This window comes from Microcaecilia unicolor, chromosome 7 (genome assembly GCF_901765095.1).
Source record: "Microcaecilia unicolor chromosome 7, aMicUni1.1, whole genome shotgun sequence".
NCBI classification, from domain to species: domain Eukaryota; kingdom Metazoa; phylum Chordata; class Amphibia; order Gymnophiona; family Siphonopidae; genus Microcaecilia; species Microcaecilia unicolor.
The window spans coordinates 52,253,560-52,280,655 of record NC_044037.1 but is presented as its reverse complement, the minus strand read 5'-3'; the positions used below and the strand labels follow the sequence as shown (position 1 = coordinate 52,280,655).

General features: G+C 44.0%; 1 protein-coding gene across 2 annotated transcripts in view; it reads left to right on the top strand.

Annotated features, from left to right (window-relative positions):
* The window catches only part of LOC115473827 (fibronectin type-III domain-containing protein 3A-like), a 175,980-nt gene that overhangs the window by 107,686 nt on the left and 41,198 nt on the right, over window positions 1-27,096 (top strand). For both annotated transcript variants that reach the window (XM_030208946.1, XM_030208948.1), the window contains exons 7-14: window positions 1,873-1,931; window positions 3,254-3,411; window positions 5,168-5,227; window positions 7,774-7,912; window positions 9,721-9,774; window positions 16,185-16,306; window positions 16,408-16,582; window positions 26,503-26,589. In XM_030208946.1, the coding sequence (XP_030064806.1) occupies window positions 1,873-1,931; window positions 3,254-3,411; window positions 5,168-5,227; window positions 7,774-7,912; window positions 9,721-9,774; window positions 16,185-16,306; window positions 16,408-16,582; window positions 26,503-26,589 (854 nt within the window). The remainder of the gene's footprint in view (window positions 1-1,872; window positions 1,932-3,253; window positions 3,412-5,167; window positions 5,228-7,773; window positions 7,913-9,720; window positions 9,775-16,184; window positions 16,307-16,407; window positions 16,583-26,502; window positions 26,590-27,096) is intronic.

Below are 27,096 nucleotides of genomic sequence, written 5' to 3'. Positions count from 1 at the left end.
GTTTCTCCAATATACTGTAGCATCCTTCGTTACATTTTTTACACTGAATGATATATACCACATTGGAAGATGAGCAAGTGAAAGATCCCTTTATGTTGAATATCTTTCCTTTGTGGATGACTTTGGGGTCCTGTGAAATATTTTGGCATAGTTTGCAACTGGATAAATTACAGGGAAGTGTGCCCTTCTGTTCCTTTTCAGTCTGTGAAGGAAGTTTACTTCTGATTAGCTTGTGTTTTAAATTGGGTGGCTGTCGGAAGGCCAGTACTGGTGGGGATGGGAATATCTCTTTCAGTAATTCATCCTCCTGGAGTATAGGTTGTAGATCTCTTATGATTTTCCTCAGTTTTTCCAGCTCTGGATTGTATGTCACTACAAGCGGGATTCTGTCTGGATTTTTTCTTTTTGTACTGTAGCAGATTCTCCCTGGGTGTTTTGAGGGAGGAGGCAATATTCTTGGAGATTATTTTGGGGTTGTAGCCCTTCTGTTTGAAGGATTCAGTCAGGGTTTTAAGGTGTCTGTCTCTGTCCCCTGGGTCAGAGCAGATACGGTGGTATCTTGTGGCTTGGCTGTAAATGATGGATCTTTTTGTATGTGAAGGATGGAAGCTGGAGTTGTGGAGGTAGCTACATCTGTCTGTGGGTTTCTTGTATATAGATGTTTGTATACAGCCATCACTGATTGAGACCGTGGTGTCCAAAAAATTGACTTTTTCTGGGGAGTAGTCAATTTTGAATCTGATTGTAGGATGGTATGTATTGAATGCAGAATAAAATTGTTTCAGAGTTTCTTCACCCTCTGTCCAAATCATAAAAATGTCATCGATGTACCGGTAGTATTTTAGAGGGCTTTGAAAATGAGCCCCATTATCTGTTGCCCTGCCTTTTGTGCAGCAAATAATGCATGATAGCTGTTAGAAGGTCATTTACCAAATTAGAACACCCCGGTGCAAACAGTACATTCTAATCCTTAGAGTTCACTAAATTATAATAACATATTAAATTGTTCTCTTGATTTTGGTTCTCATGACTTGGGTACTGCAGTTCAGGGAATCCAGCAGTTCAGACCTTGGACTCTGCCCACCCCTTCTATATTAGGGGGTTTTGTAGCCACTTTTTTTTCCTATTATCAAATCACTGTAACTCCTCCCATCGCACTTCTTAATGGGAATTACTATTTACATGTACTCTTCCACTTGCTGTTAGAGTTGGAAGTTGATCTGGAGCCTCTCAATTAAAATCCTGAAGGTGTACACTAAATTTTAATAGGAATAAATGTAGTTGCTATGTTGTATTAGCAACCCAGAATATACAACAGCAATAAGCCAAAAAAAAAAAAACTAATTCATTTATAGTTGGTAATCATAGCAACATTAGTAATGTATAAATAACAGCCCCATCTTGGCTCAGATGTTCCCATGGGACTAAAGTCTTATCCTAACAACCAAAGCCAGTGTCATACAGCAGCTCCTTCACTGCTCAGGAAGACACTCAGAGAACTGAAACATACTGCATGACTGCAGGAACATAGGAACTTCTGCACATGCTCGAAGGTCCTTTTAGGTTTTCCAAACAGGTTTTCAAAATGAGTTCATGGTCTTTTCCATTGAATGATTGCATCTGTATGTGTAATTAGTGAACTTCTGACTTTAGAAAACATCTGTTACCAGCATACTGAAAGAGATTTGTATGGTATTGTTAGTTTTAGCTAGTCTGATTGTCATTTTAAATGGTTTATCCAATGTAAACAGGAGAATGAACTTTGTATAGTATATGGCTTGTCTGTGAAAGAAACTTACGCCATCTTGTGGATGCATTTGGGAACAGTATTTTACATTGTTTTGGGTTTTTTTTTAAATTTTCTCCCTGCAGAAGCAGACACACACTCGAAAACTTTACAAGATCTACTTTTAAGCATCGATAAACCTGTAGTAAGTATAGTAAACTAAACCAAAAATGTTAAACTTTTTTTTTATGTAATGGTGTTGCTTGCAGCACCATATATGGTGCAGATGCTAATTTGTGAGGAGTCTGCCTACCACAGCAAATGTATGTCCATGTGAGTAGGTTACTGCCTGTTGTAATTGTTATTTGTGTTTCTGCCAAAATTGAATCTTATGTGCTGTGTGCCGTTGTATCCTGAAAGTACTTTAAACATTCTGGGGCCCTTTTACAAAGCAGCAGTAAGCCCACTGCGGGCTTACAGCTCGCTAAAAGGGAAGTACCGCTGAGCTACCGCTGCAACCCGGTGGTAGCTCCCTCCCCCAGTGTGTGCCATTTCCAGTGCTGCAAAAAATTTCAGTTTGTAGTGCCGGTGTGTACCCAGCGGTAATCTGGCAGTGCCGCATGCTGCCCGGTTACTTCCGGGTTAGCGCGGGAGTCCTTACCGCCATCTCAAAGGGTGGCAGTAAGAGCTCCCCCCTGAAATGGCTGTGCAGCAAGTGGTTCATTTGCCACACAGCCATTTCTTTAAAAAAAAGGGGAATCAGCCTTTTACCCGCTGTGGTAAAAGGGGGCCTCAGCGTTCCTCAGAAACACTCACCAACGCCAGCACAGGCCCCCTTTTGCCACAGCTTTGCTATGTAGTACTGCATTTCTGTTTCCTTTCTATTTTAATGTATGAATACCTAAATACATATATATATATATATGTAAAATATAACCATAAAATCAGCAAGATCGTACCTAAACCTCCATTACCCAAGCAGCAAAGGACTCAAATACAAATCCACCTATGCTTCCAGCTTTTCCTACCTGAGCGCACAATTGTGGCACGCACTACCAAAAGTAGTAAAAACCACACTCGACCACATGAATTTCCGGAAAGCACTAAAAACAGAATTGTTCAGAAGGGCATACCCCACCAACCCAACATAAAAAACTTGGACATCTGCGACACAACTTAACCAAAGATCGTAACGGACATATCCTAACTCTTCCTTTCCTCTCTAAGTTCTCCCCAATTGTCTTTACCATACATGTATCTCACTGTACCATAATATCACCTTGATATTAATCGCAACTTGTATTTGTATGAGTATAGGTATCTTTCTTTTGCTGTCTCTATAGATGTAGACATAGATATAGCTCATGCATAGAGAAAAAATGTTATTTGCAATTAAATTAAAACACGTTTTGGAAGAATATTTTTTAATGTAAGTCAAATAATATCAATGAAGATAACTAGGATTATGTGCAACTTTTGACAATTCATATACTTACACATTTGAATTTGTTTTTTTTATTACTTTAGCTATCTCACGTGACAGCAAGGTCAGCTGTTCTAAGCTGGAGCCTTCCGGTTAGCTCACAGAATGGGAATAGTCATGTTGATTTTTCATCAGCAGCGTTTACATATGAAGTGACTATCTCTAACAGTGGCACAAATGGGAAATTTAAATCTGTCTACAGGTATGTAGGTGGCAAGTTGTCTGTAGCACTTGAATGTAACTGTACTACATAAAAGTCTGGTGATAGTCTTTGATAGCAGGAAGCAGTGCTTTTTTTGTAGAAAAAGGTGCCGGTACTCGTGGGCGGAGTCACCACATATGACTCCCCCTATTATAGCCACACCCATATTTGCCACACCCCTTATACCAGCTATAGCGCATATAAGCAGACATCATTCAAAATATTATACTAGTATAGGAGGAAAAAATAACGTGATTTTTTTTCATTATAAATAATTTCTGTAAGCTGTTACAGCTCCAGTTATACCCAGTGCAAAATAAGACAGCAGATGTAAATTCTTAAATTGGACATATTCCAGACACTAAAATGAAAATAAAATGATTTTTTCTACCTTTGTTGTCTGGTGACTTTATTTTTCTGATCATGTTGGCTCAGTATCTGATTCTGCTGCTATCTGTCCTCTTAACTCCGTTTCCAGGGCTTCCTTTCCATTTATTTCTTTACTTTCCCCCTTTCTTCTTCATTTCTTGCCCTACATCCATAAGTAAAAGCTGGGTCCTCCGCAGACTTGACTGTCCAGTGGATCCAGCTTCTGCCTATTTTCTACATCAATGTGCAGTTTTTCTCTCTTCCTTTTCCTTCATCTCATCTCCTTCCTCACTCTTCCCTCGCCTCCATCCATGTCCAGCATTTCTTCTCTCTCCCTTTCCTCTCCTCCATCCACCCATGTCCAGCGACCCTCCTGTCCCCCTGCCCTCCCCTGCCATCCACCCATGTCCAGCGATTCTATCTTCCCCCGCCCTCCACCCACGTCCAGCGACCCTCCTGTCCCCCCTGCCCTCCACCCATGTCCAGCAACACCCCCGTCCCCCCTGCCCTCCACCCATGTCCAGCAACCCCCCCGTCCCCCCTGCCATCCACCCATGTCCAGCGATTCTCTCTTCCCCCTGCCATCCACCCATGTCCAGCGACCCTCCTGTCCCCCCTGCCCTCCACCCATGTCCAGCGATTCTCCTTGTTTCCCTGCTCCCCCTCCCTCCAGCCACCCATACCCATCTGAGCCCCCCTCCCCGACCCAGTCCCCACCTGCCTACCAGCTCCGTGCCGACGACCCTCTTCTGCCACCCGGCACCGCGACCCAGCCTTTAAAAAAATCTACGAAGCGGCGGAGCGGTGCCTTGCGTCTGCCTGTAAAAGAAGAAAAATCGCCTCGTCGGCCGGCCTTCCCTCACTGTGTTCCGCCCTTGCGGAAATAGGAAGTTATGTCAGAGGGCGGGACACAGTGAGGGAAGGCCGGCCGGCGAAGCGATTTTTCTTCTTTTACAGGCAGACGCGAGGCACCGCTCCGCCGCTTCGTAGATTTTTTAAAAGGCTGGGTCACGGTGCCGGGTGGCAGGAGAAGAGGGTCGTCGGCACGGAGCTGGTAGGCAGGTGGGGACTGGGTCTGGGAGGGGATGTACAAAAAAGGTGCCGGTACATCATACCAGCACAAAAAAAGCACTGGCAGGAAGTGAAGGTTGTGATAGTTCAGTGTCTGTTGTTGATATTTTAGTGTTTTTAACAGAGATTTCATAGCTTTAACTATAATTCTTAAGGTTTTTTTTTATATATATCCATAGCATAATTGTTTCCACCCTGACCAAACTGTTAATCATATTCTTCTTAAACAGAGTTCAAAATTAACAATTTCATGAGAATCTATCAGAGATTAGTTTTAAGCAAGTGTAGTGAAAAGATTTTTTTTCTTTGTTCAAAGTGGGGAGGAAACAACATTCAACCTTTCTGACCTACGACCAGCCACCGAATACCATGTCAGGTAAATGTTACTAGGAGTTTTATAACAAACATTGTTTTCATGTCGTAAAGATTGCTAAAAACAAGAACGCCCTGAAGATTTCTGCACTGGTCTGACAGCACCATGGTTTGCCCAACAAACTTAAAACACAAAGGATATCTTTTTTCAGTAAAATCTTAGGCAATTAAATGTGCTTTTTATTTTATATCAATAAATATATTGTTGCAAATTTATGTAAAAACATCCAGAACTATGGAGGGTTATGATTATGGTAGCTGCTAGTGTTTAAGGAAAGCCTATTGCAAATTTATGTAAAAACATCCAGAACTATGGAGGGTTATGATTATGGTAGCTGCTAGTGTTTAAGGAAAGCCCTGGCTATGGATGTTGTTGTTTAGTTTGTTTAAATCAGTAAGGCATAAAATAAGTATTCCAGTCAGATTCACAAAACAGCTTCAAAGCTATTTTAACAGCCATGTGTACTTTGATACTAATATTAATTTGAAAAGCAAATAGCAGAGTTCCATAGCATCAAGTATCAACAGTACTCTTATTTTTTAATGGCTTTGTTATAATGGGAAATTGATATTTAATTTTACTGTACTAATATCCTAGTGAGGTGTTGATGTTTGATACCATGTTCATTGTGGACAAACGAGATCCCAGGTTGTATAATGTGTAGTGTCATTAACATGATTGCGCTATAGCAGTGGTTCTCAACCTTTCTTCTGCTGTGGCACACCTGACAGACAATGTTCATTTATGTGACACAATGAACAATAAAGTTTACAACTGAACAAAAAAAGTCAGTTTAAATATTTCATGGTTAGCAATGATACAAGGAAAATATAAAATATTCTTATTTATGTATTTAAAAAAAATTTATAAACCACCTGTAAACTAGGTGGTTTCCAAATATGAACATACATAATTAATAAAATACCATCAAAATAACAAAGAAATCACAAACGGTAACATACGAACTAAAAAAGAATATTGATCTCTGCATTACATCACATGACTCCTAAAGCTGCTTCAAAAATATACTGTCACAAATAAACGAGTCTTTTGGGATTTCTTAAACTGCGTCAAGCTGCCACAAAGGCGAAGTTGGACTGGAAGTGCATTCCATAGCAAAATTGCTGTTGACACAAAGGCTGTAGCCCGTGTGTCAGCATAATGTAATTGATTCACAACATCCATTGAAAGTCTCATAGCTGTTTCTGATCTCAATACTTGTCACGTCTGATAAACAAAGATTCCTTCAAATAACATGGGGCCGCAAGATAGTCTGAGAAACAAGTGTTAACATCTTAAATTGGATCCTTTGCAACATAGGTAACCAATGTAGTTGTTTCAATACAATATTGAGGATACATGAGAACATTTTGAAACTCCAGTAAGAACATGAACCACCCTTTCTGAACTATCTGCAATGCTTTTATAATCGAAAATGTTCCGGCGTATAGGGCATTGCAGTAATCCAGTCGCACCAATATCATGCTCTGTAATAAACATATGAAGTCATAATTAGGTATCGTCAGTTTCAATTTAACCACCATATATAGATGTTTAAAGGCTGTTTGAACCACATTATTCACTTGTGCTCTCATGTTGAGTCTATAATCTAGCACAACCCCCAACAATTTCGATTCTTTCCTTACAGGAAGATACACATTCCCCAACCACACTTTCTCTGGCCAGTGTGTCTCCCCTCTACCAATTAGCACGACCTCAGTTTTTGCAACATTCAACACTAACCCATTCTGTCTTGTACAAAGCTGTACATTCATCATATAATCACTTAATTGAACATCCAAATCAATACCCCACAATAGTACAGGAAAGGGAAACTGGACATTGTCAGCATAAAAGTGATAGAATATTCCCAATGACTTCACTAGTTTACTTAGTGGTGCTGAATAGATGTTAAGTAACAGTGCCGACAGTACAGAACCCTGTGACACACCATATTTTACATTGACCAGTCCTGACAATTGTACTCCACTGCAAATGACCGTAGATCGACTGGTCAAATAAGAGGTAAACCAATGCAAAACTTGCCCACCAATCCCTAAATCTTTTAATTTAACAAGTAACCGATCCAAATCAATGGAATCAACAGCTCCCAAAACATCTAACGATACCAAGCCATAACAAGCATTATCATCCATCCTTCTCTTTATTTGATCCACTCATCAAGTTGTCTAAAGACCACTTTTTCAATAATCTTACCCCAAAACGGAATAATAGAGAGAGGCCTATAACTACACGGTTCTACAGAATCCATGCTAGGACTCTTCAACAAGGGCTTCGCAGTAGGCAACTTGGTTCTCCCAGTGTTATGGCCTTTTGAAATCGTGCTGCATGTTATGCTTAAGTAAATTGTTGAAAAATATAACTAAAAACAAAGCTTTTCATTGTAATATTAATGATACATCTGACTCATATGTAATATAGCCCTCTCTTTCTGAGGAACAATTGATTTATCCTGTCAATAATGTTGCGTAAGAATTTAGTAGAGAGATCCTTTTGATAATTCTTAATCATTGTTTACTATTGTTCAGAGTTTCAGCAACTTGTAGCTCTCTGGAAGGATCTGTTTCTGAACTGGTGAATTTTACTACAGAATGTTGTGAACCAGACCCCCCGGCACCACCTAAACTTGTCAACAAAACCAAAAACAGCCTGAATTTACAGTGGAAGGTAAGAACCAGCAAATGTTAAAAAAAAATAAGGCTGTAGAATGATTAAGAATTTTAACCTTGATTAATCTCACAAAATTGTTAATCTTGAATTGGCTGGTCTAACATTGCTGTACTTGCCTGGGTTGCAGGCAATGTCTGCCTCCACTGGCCCCAAGAGCCTTCTTGCAGCCGCTGAAACAGATAGTCGCATCAGAAGAAGCAGTATGTGGCTACAGGAGTGCTCGCGGGTCCGTTGAAGGAAGCCTGCCTTTCATTGCAGATGCTTCCCGTTACCCAGGCAAATACAGTGATGTTAGAAGGGAAGGGCGAGAGCAGCCTACACAGTAATGCCATTAACTCATGATTAACATGTTTAGTCTCTCCAGCTAATGCATTAATTTCAATTAATCCACAGCCCTATTCAAAATTTGAGGAGTTGAGAAGCAAGTACAGCACTAATAGTGCTTAAACATGTGTTAATTGTCTTTGTCATCTGCTGGGTAAGGTTTATCTGAGAACAACAGTTTTAGTTTCACCAGATGCTTTATAGCTAAAGTGACTTTCAGAAAACAAAAAGCAGATTGGGCACAACTTTTTTGATCTGATGTGAATTCAGAAAGGCACAGTTTAGGCTTTTTGTTCCTTTATTTTTTGTTCATCAATCTGTATCGATTTTCATATGTTGATACACTATTGCAGTTATTCACAAACTATTGTAATGTGTATTATGCATGATTGAACTTGCAAATTTCTGTACACGTTGGACCTGATAATTGAAAAAAAAAAATCTGAGTTCTTAAATTTAAGCTCATATACTAGGATACTAAATCTGTGCCCAATTTCAAGCCAAAATTAGAAACCTAAATTTTCAGTTGAAAATTCCTTTTAATTTAGGAGCTGAAAAATAATCCTTATAAACTCCTCCACTTACTGGCGGGCTAGCTAGAAAGCGGTTCCACTGGACCACCAGGACGTTTTTGTTCAATGTTGGGGGGGGGGGGGGGGGGGGGGGAGAGAAGCTAGCGGTCCCACTAGACCTCTAGGTCTTGTGTTTGGGGGTGGGGGAGGGGGGCCTAAGGTTTAACAGGTCTAGGAGAAAATCCCGGATCTGTCAAGCCTTTTCAGTGGGTCTCCCTCATTCCTCCTTTGCTGGCAAACCCTAACGCCAGCTCTGAGCTGGCGTAGGATTTGCAGTGGTAGCAGTTCCCTTCTTTGGTGCTGCCCACTAATCATGAAGGAAGAATGCGGGAGACCTTTGTTTGTATGCATAGCCTTCAGAGCTGGTAAGGCCATTATTACATGCGCTCGCTGGCTCTGATCATCTGGTGGGAGCAAACGTGGGCGCTAGTACTGCGCTATTGACCTCTAGTGCTCTTGTTTGCTTCTGATCATTGGCCACTCAGTTATACTTGTTGACAGAAAAAGCGTTGTTTCTCTCCCGTGGCAGGTGTTTTCCTTAGACTGATCTGGCATCTTGTCCATCCTACCTCCCAAGAGTTTCATTATTTCTTGAGCTATGGAACTGAGGAGACCATTGCACACAACAATGCACATGCATGCTCAGAAATTCACACAGTTTTGAACTCTGGGAAAACTGTTCCATCATGGGGCATTCAAACGACATCACACACTCGTATGCCTGATCAATCCTGCTATCTACAGAAAACGTCTGTTACAGGTGGAAAACCAGGCTTCGTCTAATTGAAAATGTATTTTGTTTTAAAGTGTACTGCTAAATTACATCTTTTTTTTAATTACATTTCAACATGTGTGTATGAAAACAACTAACAGTGCTGGATCATTTACCTTAAATATTTTTTATTTTAGGCCTCGAATGACAATGGTTGTAAAATAACTAACTTTCTTTTGGAATGGGATGAGGTAGGTTTTATGTCTCCAAGAATGTGTCTGACATTACTAGAAGCATCATATTTTATTTTTCTGGTACATAACGGTCCAAGGTGGTGATAATGTACTTCTGAGTGAGTGTTTCAGTAGCCTGTGTGTTTATCAAACCCACAAAGAATATTACTATGGAATAACCATGCATTTTGATAAGTTATTGTATATCTGTAATGCACCTATCTTACATTATCAGGTAAGTCATAGGTTTGTCTTTTCTTCCTCATTGTACTGAGTTTAGTGTGACAGGTGTCCTCACTCATTATTAATTTATTTTATGTTGACGTTAATACCCTACTTTGCAATGTGTGTGTATGTGTGTGTGTGGGGGGGGGGGGGGGGGGGGGGTTTAGGGAGAGATATGTCATGGAAATTCTTGAGATTAATATGGAAAGAGATGATGAAGGTTATAAGAGTATTTTTCACAGCCTTATTCTCTCTCTTCTCATTACCAAAATTGATTATTGTAATATCGTCTACTCCAGTTTACCCTGTACATTGCTCAAGAAATTACAGTCTATCTAGAATATAGCGATAAAGTTTATTTTATTTATTTGTTACATTTGTATCCCACATTTTCACACCTTTTTGTAGGCTCAGTGTGGCTTACATAGTACCGGAGAGGCCTTTGCAGGCTCCGGTGTGAACAAATACAGGGTGATGTTGTGGTAACATCAAGTTCATGTGGCAGAGCCACATTAGGGAATCGGAGAACGAAAGAGTTGTGTTATGTCCATTACATGCTTTAGTTTGGTTGTGTTGCAGAGCTCAGGCATTTAAGTTGGATCAGTAGGGTATGCCTTTTTAAACAGGTTGGTTTTTAGTGATTTCTGGAAGTGTAGGTGGTCATATGTCATTTTCAATGCTTTTGGTAATGCATTCCACAGTTGTGTGCTTATGTAGGAAAACTTGATCCGTAAGTTGTTTTGTATTTAAGTCCTTTGCAGCTTGGGTAGTGTAGATTTAGATAAGATCGTGTTTATTCGGATTTATTTCTAATTGGTAAGTCGATCAAGTCTGTCATGTAACTGGGGGCTTCTCCGTAGATGATTTTGTGATGTTTCATGCAAAGAAGACGGATCAAGTTACCACATTATTTTAAAGAAAAATAACGGTTGGACAGAGGATCATCTATAAGATACTAGTAAAAAAGGCCCGTTTCTGACACAAATGAAACGGGCGCTAGCAAGGTTTTCCTCGGAGTGTGTATGTTTGGGAGAGTGTATGTGAGAGTGACTGTGTGAGAGTCAGAGTGAAAGTGTGAGTGTGTGTGTGTGAGAGAGAGAGTGAGTCTGGGTGTGAGTGTGTTTGTGAGAGAGTGTGTGTGTGAGAATGAGAGTGTGTGCAAGTGTGTATGTGAGACACAGTGTGAGAGAGAGTGAGTGTGTGTGTGTGCGAGAGAGAAGAGTGTGTGTGAGACACAGATTCTCTGTGAGAGTGAGTGTATGAGACCAAGCGAGTGTGTGAGTGACTGTGTGGCACATAGAGAGTGAATGTGATACAGTGTGAGACAGAGTGTGTGAGAGTGAGAGTCAGAAAGACATTGTATATGAGAGAGAGAGTGTGAGCCTTGCCCTCCCAATCCATGCCCATCTGTCCCCTGCCCCCTCCATTCATCCTTTTCCAGCAATTCCCCTCTCTCCCTGAGCCCTGCCCTCCCAATCCATGCCCATCCATGCTCCTCTGTCACCTGCCCCTCCATTCATCCCTATCCAGCAATTCCCCTCTCTCCCTGAGCCCTGCCCTGCAATCCATATCCATCCATGCCCATCTGTCCCCTCCATTCATCCCTATCCAGCAATTCCCCTCTCTCCCTGAGCCCTGCCCTCCCAATCCATGCTCCTGTCACCTGCCCCCTCCATTCATCCCTATCCAGCAATTCCCCTCTCTCCCTGAGCCCTGTCCTGCAATCCATATCCATCCATGCCCATCTGTCCCCTCCATTCATCCCTATCCAGCAATTCCCCTCTCTCCCTGAGCCCTGCCCTCCCAATCCATGCCCATCCATGCTTCTCTGTCCCCTGCCCCCTCCATTCATCCCTTTCCAGCAATTCCCCTCTCTCCCTGAGCCCTGCCCTCCCAATCCATGCCCATCCATGCTCCTCTGTCCCCTGCCCCCTCCATTCATCCCTTTCCAGCAATTCCCCTCTCTCCCTGAGCCCTGCCATCCCAATCCATGCCCATCCATGCTCCTCTGTCCCCTGCCCCCTCCATTCATCCTTTTCCAGCAATTCCCCTCTCTCCCTTCCATGACCCCCCCTCGCATCCATGCTCCTCTCTCTCCCATGTCCCAGCCTGGCCTGCCCTCTTCTCCCCCCCCTTCGCATCCATGCCCCCCCCCCCTTCGCATCCATGCTGTCGTTTCTCCCCTGCCCTCCCGCTCCCATTGTTCAACTTTACTGCCCACCCTCTTCTCTCCCCCCAACATCCCTTTTTTTTTTCTTTTTAAATTTACCTCGGTGGCGGTTCTGGCAGCGCAGCGTCAGGGAAGGGGGCGGCGCTCCCGACGTCTAGCCTTCCCTTCGCTGTGTTCCGCCTTCTTCTGACGTCATCCTTGACGTCAGAAGAAGGCGGAACACAGCGAAGGGAAGGCTAGAGACGTCGGGAGCGCGGCCTCCTTCCCTGACGCTGCGCTTTGTTTTTTTTTTTTCCGCCCTCGACGTCATGACGTTTGACGCGAGGGCGGGGCAGAGACGGCTGGCAGCCTGGCTGGCTTCACACCATGAATCCACGAACCCTACAGGGAGTGTTTGAGTGACTTCAGAACGTTGTCTTCAGAACGTTCGCGGTGCGTTTTATTATATTAGATTATTACTTTTATAGTGTTTAAATTGGGTGCTCCAGATTTTTTGGCTGTCCTCACTATTCCTTATTGTCTTCTGATCAATAAATGACTATCGATTAGTTCTTCCTGGACCAAAACAGGCATACTTTTGAATATATGCGACACAGTGCTTGTTACTTTACCGCCCCTGCTTCTTGGAACAGTTTACCACTTAATATACGTTCTCTGTCCTCCATTAAGGAATTAAAGACAGCTGTAAAAACGTGGTTATTCGAGTAGACATTTGGCCCTTGAGCCCTGGGGGTGTGATGTCGGGCTTTCTCACAGGCATATTTCCCAAATTTTAAGATGTGCTATTTATTAATGTCTTTTTGTTGTAATAATGATTGATTCTGTCTTCTTGTGTGGCTGTTTCTCTTTTGTTTATGATATTGTAGATTTTTTTTTTAATGTTAGGATTGTACACTGCCTAGTTTTGTGTGTCATTATAGGCTGTATAGAAAGTCTAAATAAACTATAAACTGTACTTACCTTCCAGTCATCTGGTATTCTTGTGGGTATAATGTTTTTGGTTGTATAATATAAGGATTTTGGGGAGGAGAGAGAAATTTTGGGGGGCTCCTTTTACAAACCTGCACTAGCGATTCCAGCACAGCAAATATAATCTTCGTTGCATTTGCTGCCCTGGAATCGCTAGCATGGCTTTGTAAAAGGATCCTTTTGTATTTGTATATTATTAATCATTAGTTTGTATATGTATACATATGACTCTAAAAAGAAATCTACATAAGAAAAATATTAAATCACATGATATAAAAAACAAGAAAATGGTTATAAAATATGGATATAAAAAAAAAGAAAATGGATACAAACTTCCAGTATTACTGCAAAAAGAATTACAAAGAAACTAATGTAGTGATTCAAAGGAAAATTAGACTGAACAAACATTTTGGGATACTTTAATATCTCAGATTTCCAAATCTGATCTCAAGGTTAAATAGTCGAATGTTGTAGATACTTCTTCTCCAAGGACAAGCGGGCATAATATTCTCACATGTGGATGATGTCATTCAGGGAGCCTGGTGCAGACAATGCAGTAGTGCACTGTCACTTTAAAAACTTTAAGGCAGTGCCCCCACCGTGTATGTGTGGGTTCCTTCCCGCCCGAAGTTCAGGCACGGGACCAGCAGTCTAACTTTTTCCACAGAGCAGAGAGATTGTTTTTTTAATCTTTCCTCAGCACGTCAAACTTTTGCCTTTTGGTGCCTTCCCTTTTTCAGGCCAATGCAGGTCACAAGTACCTAGTGGAAACCCAATTAGTAGCAACATTCAATTCAACCAATCCTGGGGCATACAGTGGCTTCCCCCATGTCCATCTCAATAACAAGACTATGGACTTTTCCTCCAGGAACTTGTTCAAACCTTTTTTTAATCCCAGATACACTAACAGCAGTTACCACATCCACTGACAATGAGTTCCAGAGCTTAACTATTCTTTAGGTGAAAAAATATTTCCTCCTATTTATTTTAAAAGCATTTCCATGTAACTTGAGTGAGTGTCCCTTGGTCTTGTACTTTTTGAAATAGTGAAAATTTGATTCACTTTTGTAGGATTCACTTCTGATTCACTCAGGATTTTGTAGACCTCAGTCATATTTCCTCACAGCTGTCTCTTTATTTTCCAAGCTTAAGAGTCCTAACTTATTTAGCCTGTCCTCATATGAGAGGAGTTCCATCTCCTTTATTATTTTGGTCACTCATCTTTGAACCTTTTCTAATTCCGCTGTATCTTTTTTGAGATACAGCGACCAGAATAGAACGTAATACACAAGGTGAGCTCACACCATGGAGTAATACGGAGGCATTGTAATAGTCTTGGTCTTATTTTGGATCCCTCTCCTAATGATTCCTAGCATCCTTTTTTCGCTTGCCGCCACACACTGGACAGAATATTTCAGCGTATTGTCTACAGTGACACCTAGATCTTTTTCTTGAGTGCTGACTCCTAAGGTGGACCCTAGCATCTGGTAACTATGATTTGGATTGTTCTTCCCAATGTGCATCACCTTGCATTTGTCCACATTAAATTTCATCTGTCATTTGGATGCCCAGTCTTCCAGTTTCCTGAGGTCTTCCTGCAATTTTTCACAAGCCGCATGCATTTTGACAACTTTGAATAATTTTGTGTCTTCTGCAAATTTAATCACCTCGCTATTCATTCCGATTTCCGGGTCATTTATAAATATATTAATAGCACTGATCCCAGTACGTATCCCTGCGGCATTACAAATATGGCTGAATGTCCTTAGGAACAATTGGAAGCTGCTAGGCTAAAAAATGAAGACTGAAGCAAAAGTTTAAAAATATAGCCAACATTTTGATTTGATGTATTCCGTATGTGGTATGCTGAATAACGTGAACTGTTTAGTTGCACAGGATAACCCTTTTTAATGTATTAACTCCATATCTATGCCTTGAATTCAACATAGAATAATTTGTATTTATTTCAGTAGGAATATCATATTATTCATTTCTAACTATCCTATTGTCCAATAGACAGTCTTAGTCCTTAATAAAATTAATATATTTCATTGGTTTCAAAAAATGATCAATATATTTCCTCAGTTTTTTGAAAAGTCGCCTTTCAAACCTTAACCTGTACATTTGGACTGTTTTGTATATTGGACTGCTATAATATTTGACATATGCAAAATGTATTTAGAAGGACTCTCAATCATTTTAAGTTTGCTGATCAATCGGCAGTAGGGATATGCATGGAAAAGATGTTGGGAGCTTGCAATAGACACTATTTTAAGCCTGTTCTACAAAGAAAATTAGACACCTACTTTTCTTTATTACAGTACTAATGCAAATGGCTGAAAATGGCACATACTTTAAGGAGCCGTTACATTAATGGTGCATACATTAAGGAGCGATCACGTACATTAGCTATTGTAAATACCCACACGTATATGCACATAGATGATAAAATTCAGTTGTTTATGCATGTACCTCTGTACTTCACCCATGCACATGCCCATCAGAGAAGTACAAACCATCAAATTATGATGTGTACTTTTCCACTAGTTGGTATTCATTTACACATGTATTTGGCCACTTACATGCATAAACTAGAATGTCATCATTTATGTGCCTTCGTCACCTTACAACTAGGTGACTCTTTTTAGAATTACCCCCCATGCGACTCCACTTTGTTTAAGTGCAAAACGTTGATGCATTCCAGTTGGGAGCCTTAATACATTGCAATATGCTATTGCAGAAGCTGGGACACATTGGTTAAAAAATAGATAATAGGGAAAAACTAGTAATGAATTCTGTACCATTATAGCTGTGGCATCATGCGTTTGTACTGTGTGCATGAGGTTCTTGCTGAGCTGTGTATTTGTTTTATATTTTGTTGCTACAGTGAGGGTGACTCATTGTGGCTCTTTCAATTTATTTCTTTCACATTGTAGACGTTACCAGTTAAAATTTACTTTTGGACATTCTGTTCAGTCTTAAAATAATTTTGTTTTATTATGTTTTTCAAAGACCATTTCCACATTTTGTTTTTGTTTTCTTTTTTCTGTTTGTTTTTTTTAAGGGGAAACATGGAATCTTCAAAGAGTGCTACTTTGGGCATCTAAAACAGTACAAGCTAACCAAACTCTCACCGTCTACAAAATACTCATTTAGATTAGCTGCTAAAAATGATGTTGGAATAAGGTATATCTAGAATTTTAAAATTGCATACTGTATACTAAGTAAATTATTCAATACAAGCGAGAGCTGAACCTTAACATATCGCTTTAAATGTAACTTTTCAGTGGATTTAGTGAGACAGTGCTGTATTACACCTCAGGAAGTGTTCCGCCACCACCACAGCCACCCAAACTGATTGAAGCTGGGGTAAACTGGATGACATTACAGTGGAGCCCACCCAATGGCATGTCTTCAAATGAATTCCTCACCTACATTTTAGAGATAGAAGATGAATCATCTGTAAGTTGGATTTGTTTTTAATATGATGTGAAATAAATTATAAACCACTGAATTAATTTAACTCTTGAACTCTTTTTTTTTTCCTGAAAATTGTTCCAGAAGAACCTTCTCCCCACTTTTACCTTTAAAAGGGGAATGTAAAAAGAAGCTCAACAAAGCGCTAAATGGAAGCTGTGAAAGGAAAAATTAAGCTTTTTTGGATAGAAGCTAACCTTAATAGATCCTGTTTTTCTCCTTGATTTTTTTTCCTCCCCTCATCCATTTGTTTATTTTTTCTCTTCCATTTTTTCTCACTTCTACTCACGTTTTCCCTTTTATATTAGTATCAGTGTTGTAGTTCCTCAAGACCAAGAGGAATTTAGGATGAATCATTTTTGGGTAAATATCAAAAGTTAAAAATGACTAAAATCCTATTCACTTTTTCCCTTGGTTTTTGTTTAAGGCCAGGATAAAGAAAATTGGCACTATTCAGTTTCAGATTTATGTTAAAATGTCCACCAGATTGTTATTAGAGAGCCCTTGATAATCACTAGGGATGCATTTAATCCCTATCTATCAGTAGAAGGATTAATTTACCCATTTTATCAATGGGAGTCATTTGAAAGTGAATAGCTATTTTCTTGTCCTTCTGCTAGACCAGTTCAGACCTACGAGTTGTGCTCCCCAACCTGCAAATGGAAGTTGTTTAGCTTATAGTTTATTGTAACTTCTCCTCCATTGCTAACTCCAGGCTTCGCTCCTTTTCTCTTGCGGCACCTTATGCCTGGAATAGACTTCCTGGACCTATAGGTCTAGCTCTATCTCTACCTGTTTTCAAATCTATGCTGAAAACCCACCTTTTCACTGCTGCTTTTTAGCTCCCATTACTCCCTCACCCGTAACTGTCTTGTCTGTCTGTATTATTTCGGTTGTAAGCTCTTTTGAGCAGGGACTGTCTTTTTGTATCAGGTGTTCAGCGCTGTGTGCGTCTGGTAGCACTATACAAATGCTAATAATAATAATAATAACTTGCTAAACCGCTCTAGCTGATAGAACAATACAGAGCTTTGTGCAGACTAAAAACAAAGGAAATTTGAAAAGAACTCCATTTTTAATAGGAAAGTACAGCAGCCACACCAGTATAGATAAAAAAGAGGGAAAGGTATAGAAAAAGGAGGGGGGGGATGAAGGCTTCCTGCTGAGAAATTGGAAAAAGTAGCCGGTTAACTTGATACCTCAAAAGCATGTTTAAATAGCTAAGTTTTTAAAGCAGATTTAAAATTTTTAAAAGGTTCAGTGGAGAATCGCCCTTACAGTTTCAGTGCTGTGATGGGGTCTGAAACCCGATTGGTTAGGATGCAAGGCAAAGATTTTATCTGTATAGGAAGAGAGCTGATGGAATACTACTTTTTCTAAGACCTTTGACATAAATGAAAAATTTGATATCGGGCGATAGTGACTGGGGATAGTGGGATCTAAGTTGGCTTTTTCAGGATTGGATGAACCGATGCGTTTTCCCAGGGATGAGGAAATTGCCCAGAGGACAAACTGAGATTGATGACAGAAGTGTAGGCAATAGACCTAAGGTGAGTAGTTTTAGCCATGTTGATGGGGTTGTGAACATAAAAGGTAGGTCACATAGTAGATATAGTTTTATTTTTAAAAAAATAAGGTGTGGCAGAACCAGAGCGAGAGGACATTGACAGAGAGGACATGCAGGGAGGGGATGGGCAAAGATGGGAAAGAGGTTAATAAGGTATTAACTTTATGAAGAAGGCAGATAGGGTCTCAGCTGACGGACTGCTATTGACTACAGACTGGGCTGGGACAAATCATGTATCGATAAATAGAATACAAGTCTTTAGATGGGTCTATGAACCACATAATGCTTTTTAGCTTTTCTTAAGTGAACATTGTAGACCCAGTGAGTTTTTTCAGTGACATCACCACTATAAGGATTGGTGCAGTCCTGAAACTTACCTGTATTCTCTGTTTCCAGCAGATGGTTGCAGTTTGGTGTGGTGTGGTTGGGCTGCCTGGGGCTTTGATCATGACCTGACCTGATTATTTGACCCTCTATCCGTGATAGTAACTCTTTGGGTTGGTTTCCAGACCTTCTCCTACTTGAGCCTAGAAATCATAGCCTAGTACCGGGTCAGGTCCATGGGCCTTCCCTGGTGGGCTTGTACTCAGTTGCTGTGATCCCACGGGACCTGTACCAATGGAGGGCAGTGATTAGAAGGAGGGATCCCACAGGTATGTGTGTTGTGCTCTTTGTGTCTATTCTCTGCTCTCGCCTCCCCGCTTCCCCTTATGCGGGCTAATTTGAAGATATTGAGGAAAAAAAGAAGACATAAGGCAACAGAAGAACATAAGAGTAGCCATACTGGGTCAGACCAGTGGTCCATCTAGCCCAGTATTCTGTTTTCTAAACAGTGGCCAAGCCAGGTCACAAGTACCTGGCAGAAACCCAAATCATGGCAACACTCCATATAGTGAGGGGAGGAGCAGCATACTTGAGAGGAAGCACCAGCCCTGGGAGACTCAGGTTTGCAGCATTTTGGTAGCAAGGAAAGCTAGGCAGAGGCTGTCATGGCCCAGTGCAGCCTGTCAGTGTGTGTCAGATACTGCAGTGGGCAGAGTTTAACAGCTGAGTCTTTGCCCTACCTGTGGTTGGGATGTGCCGGGGCAGCTGGATTCCACTACTGCGGATTTCGTTCTGGGTCAAGACCAAGCCCACAAGTGTCAGGAGTCATATCGGGAGTACCTTTTCTTCTGGCAGAAACTGCTGCCATCTTATCTCTAGGCTGTGTGTCCTGCGTGGTGAGACTCACCTGTCTTCAGGCTGGAGGTGCCGTTTGGAGTTCTCAGTCAGGCACTAGCAGTAGGAAAGCAGGTAATACCCTGGCCAGTATTTCTGTCCAAGGTTAATAGCTTATACATGAGATAGCAGACAGCTTTTAGAATATTTGGCCTGACTGCAGGGTGAGGGGGGTGAGGTGGCAGGACCAGGACAACCCCAAATATGGTGAGGGGAGGAGCAGCAGGACCTTCTTCAGGTTGGTGAGGGCTCAACAGGCCTATAAGGATGTAGTGGATAGGATAGGGCCTGGAGCCCCATCCTGGGAACAGTCGTGGAAGAGATCTGGCCTAAAGCTGAAGAAGAAGGGAGAGTTTATCAGCAATGGGAGCCAGGCTGCCTTTTGTGCAAATTTTGTGGCCTGAGCTCTTTTCTGGATTCAACATATGCCCCAGTCTTTGGAGTCTCACATCATATACTGGTTGCGAGTTGCATACCAAGTAAAGTTCAAGATACTGTGCTTGATTTACAAAGCTGTTCAACAAGATACACCTTTTATTTTACATCTGTGCTAGAGATATAATAAACCTTTAAGAGCATTATGTTCTGAAGGTGCAATGTTTTTTGTTGTTTGTCTTTTTTTTTTTTTTTTTAATAATTTTTATTGATATCTGCAACTGGATTACAGCCATCACAAGGTAAAGCTGCCACAACAGGGGAAATAACATAACCATTTGCTTTAATCTGTTACAGATGTTATATATTTCCCTCCTTACCCTCCCACTCTCCAGCCAATCTCTCCCTCACCCCTACCCATCCTTATACAATAAAGTCACATGACCAAAGTTCCGTCAGAATATAGAGTGAACAAAACTGTTAACCATTAAAATTTTGTGGAACAGTAAATATTAAGGTCAACAAGGAACTTTAACCCATTTACTTAAAATTGCACCTTCCATATCATCAAGCTGATCAATCCATAGACTGGTGGGTTGTGTCCATCTACCAGCAGGTGGAGATAGAGAGCAAACTTTTGCCTCCCTATATGTGGTCATGTGCTGCCGGAAACTCCTCAGTATGTTCTCTATCTCAGCAGGTGGTGGTCACACACAGCAGCAGCTCTGGCTAGGCCTCCAAGCCTAATTTTTAGGTTTTGTTGAGTGCCTGGGGTTGAGGGCTCTTTTGAGCAAGTGCAAACCTGGTGGTGCCAGGTCCCTCCTTTTCTCCCCCCTCCCGCTGGCTCCGTTAAAAAAAAAAAAAAAAAAAAAAAATTTTTGAACGTCTTTAAAGGCGTTTATTTCGACGTTTATTTAAGCGTCTATTGCAGCTACTCACTGGGACACCAGGTCGTTACAACTCGGAGCGGACAGCAGGTAATTTTTACCTTTTTATAGCGGGCAGGGGGTTCCCCGATTCTTCTCCTCGTGGCATATGGCGTCGGAGGGCGAGGGCGCAAAGGGTCGCTCCCCGGGTCGCTTGAGCGCTTCTAGAGGGGATGCAGGGGTCTTCAAGCCTGATTCGCCCTTGTTGGGTGACAGTTTCGTGACCGATGAATGTCCCGGTCCTTCCTCCGGCGTGGCGGTTTTTCCCGCCATAAACGCCCATCCCCCGCTCCTCGCCTCCGCCATCTTGGCCGGCCACGCGGCTCGGACGGCTTCTTCTTGGGCCGCCCTTGAGGTTGGAGACATTAATGCCATGAACGCCCTTAATTTGGGCGACGGCACAGAAGCGGCTAAAGTTAAGAGCCGTTCTTCCCGCACGGCTCCTTCGCGGAGTTTCGCGCCGGACGCCATTTTGGATGCGCAGCATGTCTCTCCCCCGCTATTGCGAGCGCCGGTTGAGGGTGCGTCTAGGGCTGTTGCCCAGACTGCGGAAGTGCACAGTCTGGGGGGTTTCTCCCCCGAGTTTGTTTTGCTGCTGCATCAGGCCTTCCTCATGCACAACGCTGCCCCTGCTCCCTCGTCTGGTAAAGAGGTTGAGGTTCCCAGAGGTAAACGCCCTCGGGTTGATTCCCAGGCCTTGGAGGAATTTGTCTCCTCCGATGTAGATGAGGGCAGCGTGTCTGAGGTCTCCCAACGGTCCTTTGCGGATTCCTTGGAGGAGACGGATCCCCGCTCGGATGGAGCGGATGACCCCTCTGCAGCGCGGCTTTTTAGCCCAGAGGATTTGCCCAACCTGTTGTTACAGGCCATGGACACTTTGAAGATTTCCTCTCCGGAGGACGTCTCTCCCTCAGCCCCTGTTGGCTCTGCCATTATGCTGGGGACGAAGCGCCCGCCTAGAACCTTCCACGTGCATGATGCCATGCACACCTTAATTTCGGCTCAATGGGATGTCCCAGAAGCGAGCCTTAAAGTGGCTAGGGCTATGTCCCGCCTCTATCCTTTGGCTGTGAGTGAACGTGAGGCCTATCTGTGGCCTACCGTGGATTCTTTAATCACTGCGGTGACTAAGAAAACGGCGTTGCCGGTGGAAGGTGGCACGGCCCTAAAGGACGCCCAAGACAGAAGATTGGAGGCGGCCTTAAGGTCGTCCTTTGAGGCGGCTGCTTTAAGTTTGCAGGCCTCAGTTTGCGGCTCCTATGTGGCCAGGGCGTGCCTGACTATGGTGCAGCGGGCTTCCCCCTCGGATCATTCCTTGAGGGCTGATTGGCCGGCCCTGGAATCGGGCTTAGCCTATTTGGCAGACTTGCTGTATGATGTCTTGAGGGCCTCAGCGAAAGGCATGGCTCAGACAATCTCTGCGCGGCGGTGGCTTTGGCTGAAACATTGGTCTGCTGACCACGCCTCTAAATCCCGCCTGGCTAGGTTGCCTTTTAAAGGCAAGCTGCTCTTTGGGGTCGAGCTGGACAAAATCGTGACCGATCTCGGCACGTCTAAGGGCAAGAAATTACCAGAGGTCAGGGCTCGGGCTAGTACTCGTCCCGGTACCTCCAGAGGACGGTTGCAGGAAGCCCGTCGGTACCGCCCGGGCAAGTCGGGCTCTGCCCCCTCTTCCTTCAAGAGGAATTTCTCCCCCAAGCAGCATTCCTTTCGCAGAGACCGCCGTCCCGGAGGTGCTCCCTCCGGTCCTCCCCCAGGGTCTCGTACCCAATGACGGGGTCTTGGTCCACGCCCCAGTGCAGATTGGAGGACGGCTGTCCTCGTTTCTGGGCGAGTGGACCACAATAACTTCAGACGCGTGGGTGCTGGAAGTCATCAGAGACGGCTACAAACTAGAGTTCTGCCGACCCTTAAAAGACGGGTTTGTACTCTCTCCCTGCAAGTCTCCGGTCAAAGCTGTGGCAGTGCAGCAGACCTTGGACAATCTGATCCGCCTGGGCGCGGTCGTTCCGGTGCCAGAAAGTCAGCTTGGCAAGGGACGTTACTCCATTTACTTTGTGGTACCAAAGAAAGGAGGTTCTGTCCGGCCTATCCTCGACCTCAAAGGGGTCAATCGGGCCTTGAAAGTGCGGCACTTTCGAATGGAGACTCTCCGCTCTGTTATAGCGGCAGTGAAGGCAGGAGATTTCCTGGCATCCTTGGACATCAAGGAAGCGTACCTGCATATTCCCATCTGGCCTCCTCATCAACGCTTTCTGCGTTTTGCAGTCCTGGGACGACACTTCCAGTTCAGAGCCCTCCCTTTCGGGTTGGCTACTGCTCCGCGGACCTTTTCCAAAGTAATGGTGGTCATCGCGGCCTTCCTACGAAAGGAAGGGGTACAAGTCCATCCTTATCTGGACGACTGGTTGATCCGAGCCCCCTCTTATGCAGAGTGCGGCAAAGCTGTGGACCGGGTAGTTGCTCTTTTGAGCTCCCTGGGATGGATCATCAACTGGGAGAAGAGCCAGCTGCGCCCGACTCAGTCCCTGGAGTACCTGGGAGTTCGATTCGACACCCAAGTGGGCAGAGTGTTCCTGCCAGACAATCGGATTGTCAAACTTCAGGCTCAGGTGGACCAGTTCCTAGTAGCCTCTCCCCTTCGGGCTTGGGACTATGTGCAGCTGTTGGGCTCTATGACGGCCACGATGGAAGTTGTGCCCTGGGCCAGGGCTCATATGAGACCGCTTCAACACTCTTTGCTGCAGCGCTGGACTCCGATGTCGGAGGATTATGCTGTGCGCCTTCCCTTGGACCCAGCAGTGCGCAAGGCGCTGAGCTGGTGGATGCAGACAGACAAGTTGTCTGCGGGAATGCCTCTGGTGACCCCAGAGTGGATTGTCGTCACGACGGACGCCTCGTTGTCGGGCTGGGGAGCCCACTGCTTGGGAAGGACAGCGCAGGGGCTCTGGTCTCCTGCAGAGGCAAAGTGGTCTATCAACCTCCTGGAACTCAGAGCCATTCGGTTGGCACTTTTGGAGTTCATCCCGGTACTGGTGTTGAAGCCTGTACGGGTCCTGTCGGACAATGCCACGGCTGTGGCCTATGTCAACCGCCAGGGAGGTACCAAGAGCGCCCCTCTAGCCAAGGAGGCTATGAATCTTTGCCAGTGGGCGGAAGTGAACCTGGAGCAGCTTTCAGCGGCCCACATTGCCGGAGTCATGAATGTCAAGGCGGACTTTCTCAGTCGCCATACCTTGGAGCCCGGAGAGTGGCAGCTATCTGCTCAGGCGTTCTTGGACATCACGAAGCGCTGGGGCCAGCCGAGCCTAGATCTGATGGCGTCATCGGCCAATTGCCAAGTGCTGCGCTTTTTCAGCAGAGGACGGGACCCTCGATCCCTGGGAGTAGATGCTCTTCTCCAACAGTGGCCGACACAAGAGCTTCTCTATGTGTTCCCGCCCTGGCCCATGTTGGGCAGGGTGCTAGACCGGGTGGCAAAGCATCCCTGGTATGCGGACTTGATCAGGCTCTCAGTCGACGATCCTCTGCGGCTGTCAGTGGAGCAGGGCCTGTTACATCAGGGTCCCGTGGTGATGGAGGATCCCTCCCCCTTTGGTCTTACGGCCTGGCTATTGAGCGGCAGCGTCTGAGGAAGAAGGGCTTCTCAGACAAGGTCATCGCCACTATGCTGAGAGCGAGGAAGCGCTCTACTTCTACTGCTTACGCCAGGGTTTGGCGTATCTTTGCAGCGTGGTGTGAAGCAGGCTCACTTTCTCCCTTCACTGCTCCAATTTCTTCAGTGTTGGCGTTCCTGCAAGAAGGTCTGGAGAAAGGCCTGTCGCTCAGTTCCCTTAAAGTCCAGGTAGCGGCTCTGGCTTGCTTCAGGGGCCGCCTGAAGGGTGCTTCCCTGGCTTCGCAGCCAGATGTGGTGCGCTTTCTCAAGGGAGTTAATCACCTGCGCCCTCCTCTGCACTCAGTGGTGCCTGCGTGGAATCTCAACCTGGTACTAAGAGCATTAAAGAAGCCGCCTTTTGAACCCTTGTCGAGGGCATCTCTGAAAGACCTGACGTTAAAAGCAGTCTTTTTGGTGGCTATCACTTCAGCCAGAAGAGTTTCCGAGCTCCAGGCGCTCTCATGTCGAGAGCCTTTTCTGCAGTTCACTGAGGCAGGAGTGACTATTCGCACAGTGCCTTCCTTCCTGCCCAAGATTGTTTCTCGCTTCCATGTGAATCAGCAGCTCTGTCTCCCTTCCTTTCGTAGGGAGGACTACCCAGAGGAGTACTCTGCTCTTAAATATCTGGATGTGAGACGAGTCATCATCAGATACTTGGAAGTGACCAATGATTTCCGGAAATCGGATCATCTGTTTGTCCTGTTTGCAGGTCCTCGTAAGGGTCTGCAGGCTGCTAAGCCTACAGTGGCAAGATGGGTCAAGGAAGCCATTGCAGCGGCTTATGTGGCCGCGGGGAAGGTGCCGCCTATCCAGCTGAAGGCTCACTCCACGAGAGCTCAGGCGGCCTCGATGGCAGAGGCCGGATCCGTCTCCTTGGAAGAGATATGCAAGGCGGCAACTTGGGCTTCGGCTCATACATTCTCCAAGCATTACCGTTTGACTGTGGCTGCACGGGCAGAGGCCCGGTTTGGAGCTTCAGTGTTGAGGTCAGGGATTTCAATGTCCCGCCCTGGGTGAGTACTGCTTCGGTACATCCCACCAGTCTATGGATTGATCAGCTTGATGATATGGAAGGTAAAATTATGTATAATCATACCTGATAATTTTCTTTCCATTAATCATAGCTGATCAATCCATAGCCCCTCCCAGATATCTGTACTGTTTTTATTCTGGTTGCATTTCAGGTTCAAGTTTAGTCTTCAGTTACTTCAGAAAGACTTCGTGTTCAAGTTTTTTCACTTGGATTCTTCAAGAGTTAAGACGAGTTTGTGTTACAGTGAGCTGCTGCATTCCTCTCCCCTCCGTTTTACGGGGCTGGATTGAGACTTAAAATTCTGCCGGCACTCCCTCCCGCTTTGTGCGGCTGTAGGGCAGCTTTGTACCCCTCCCGCTTCGGCGGTGTTAGGGTCAGTCAGCTCCTCCCGCGGTTGCAGGATAAGCCAGATCCCCCCGCATCGGCGGGTGTGGTGTCCCTCCCCCGCTCCGCGGGGATGAGCTGGACGGATTCCCCTCCCCCACTTGTGTGGGGATGAGCTGGGTTAATTCCCCTCCCCCGTTTCGGCGGTGGTGAGCTGGGCAGAGTGTCCCTTCGTGGGTGTAATTCTCTAAGTGCTGAGTCCTGCGGATGGAGCTTTGATATCGACATACTGAGGAGTTTCCGGCAGCACATGACCACATATAGGGAGGCAAAAGTTTGCTCTCTATCTCCACCTGCTGGTAGATGGACACAACCCACCAGTCTATGGATTGATCAGCTATGATTAATGGAAAGAAAATTATCAGGTATGATTATACATAATTTTACCTTGCACCCCTTCAGGCGCAGAGTGGATGAATTCTGTAATGCACATAGATTTTAGAAGCCCTTGCCCTGCCCATTCCATACCCATAACCATGCCCCCTTTTCAATTATGCAACTTAAAATTTACACGCAACACGTTACACTTAACAAGTTGTGTGCGTAAATCTCATTAAGTTATGCGCATTGTTATAGAATACACTGAATACACTCTAATTTCCACATGGAAATTAAGGCATGATATATGGAATTTGGGGGAATGTGTCAACAATTGTTACAATGGAAAAAAATGAATTTCAGATTTATTCATGTGAGGATAAGTCCTTACAGCAGCTAAAAAAAAAATCATTTTTCTGTGTATTTTAGGGTTATGGTTTTCAACCTGAACAAAATGGAGAAGAACTCACTTGCACTTTAACAAATCTTCGAAGGAGTACTTCCTATAAGTTTAGGGTATGTAAATAGGTTTCATAACTTTGTTGACGTTTAAAGCAGAGAGGGTTTTTTTTTGTTTGTTTGTTTGTTTTCTGTTGATTTTAACCTGAAAAATAATTCTGCTAGGCTGCAAAGCACAAGATGTCATATAAAATCACTGAAAATGTGGCTGGATAGAATGCTTGCATATTTTATTACAGTGGTAGTCAAGAACTATTCTCAAGGACTGCAGACAGGTTGGGTTTTCAGGATATGCATAGGTGCCTAGTATAAGAGGCTTTGGGAGGCAGGCCTAGCCTGGAAGATGGGAGCTGTATAGGCTGAGAATAGGATAGGCCCCAGAATGGAAGCTGAACTTGACTTTTAACTGGCTTTTCTGTTGGCCAAGAGTGATCAGTGGTGGGAGACATCAAAACACTCCTTAGCACCAGCAGCAGATGAATCCAGAGACTTGTGGGTTGTGTCCATCTACCAGCAGGTGGAGATAGAGAACACTGAACTGAAATGGTATATGGGACGTCATGT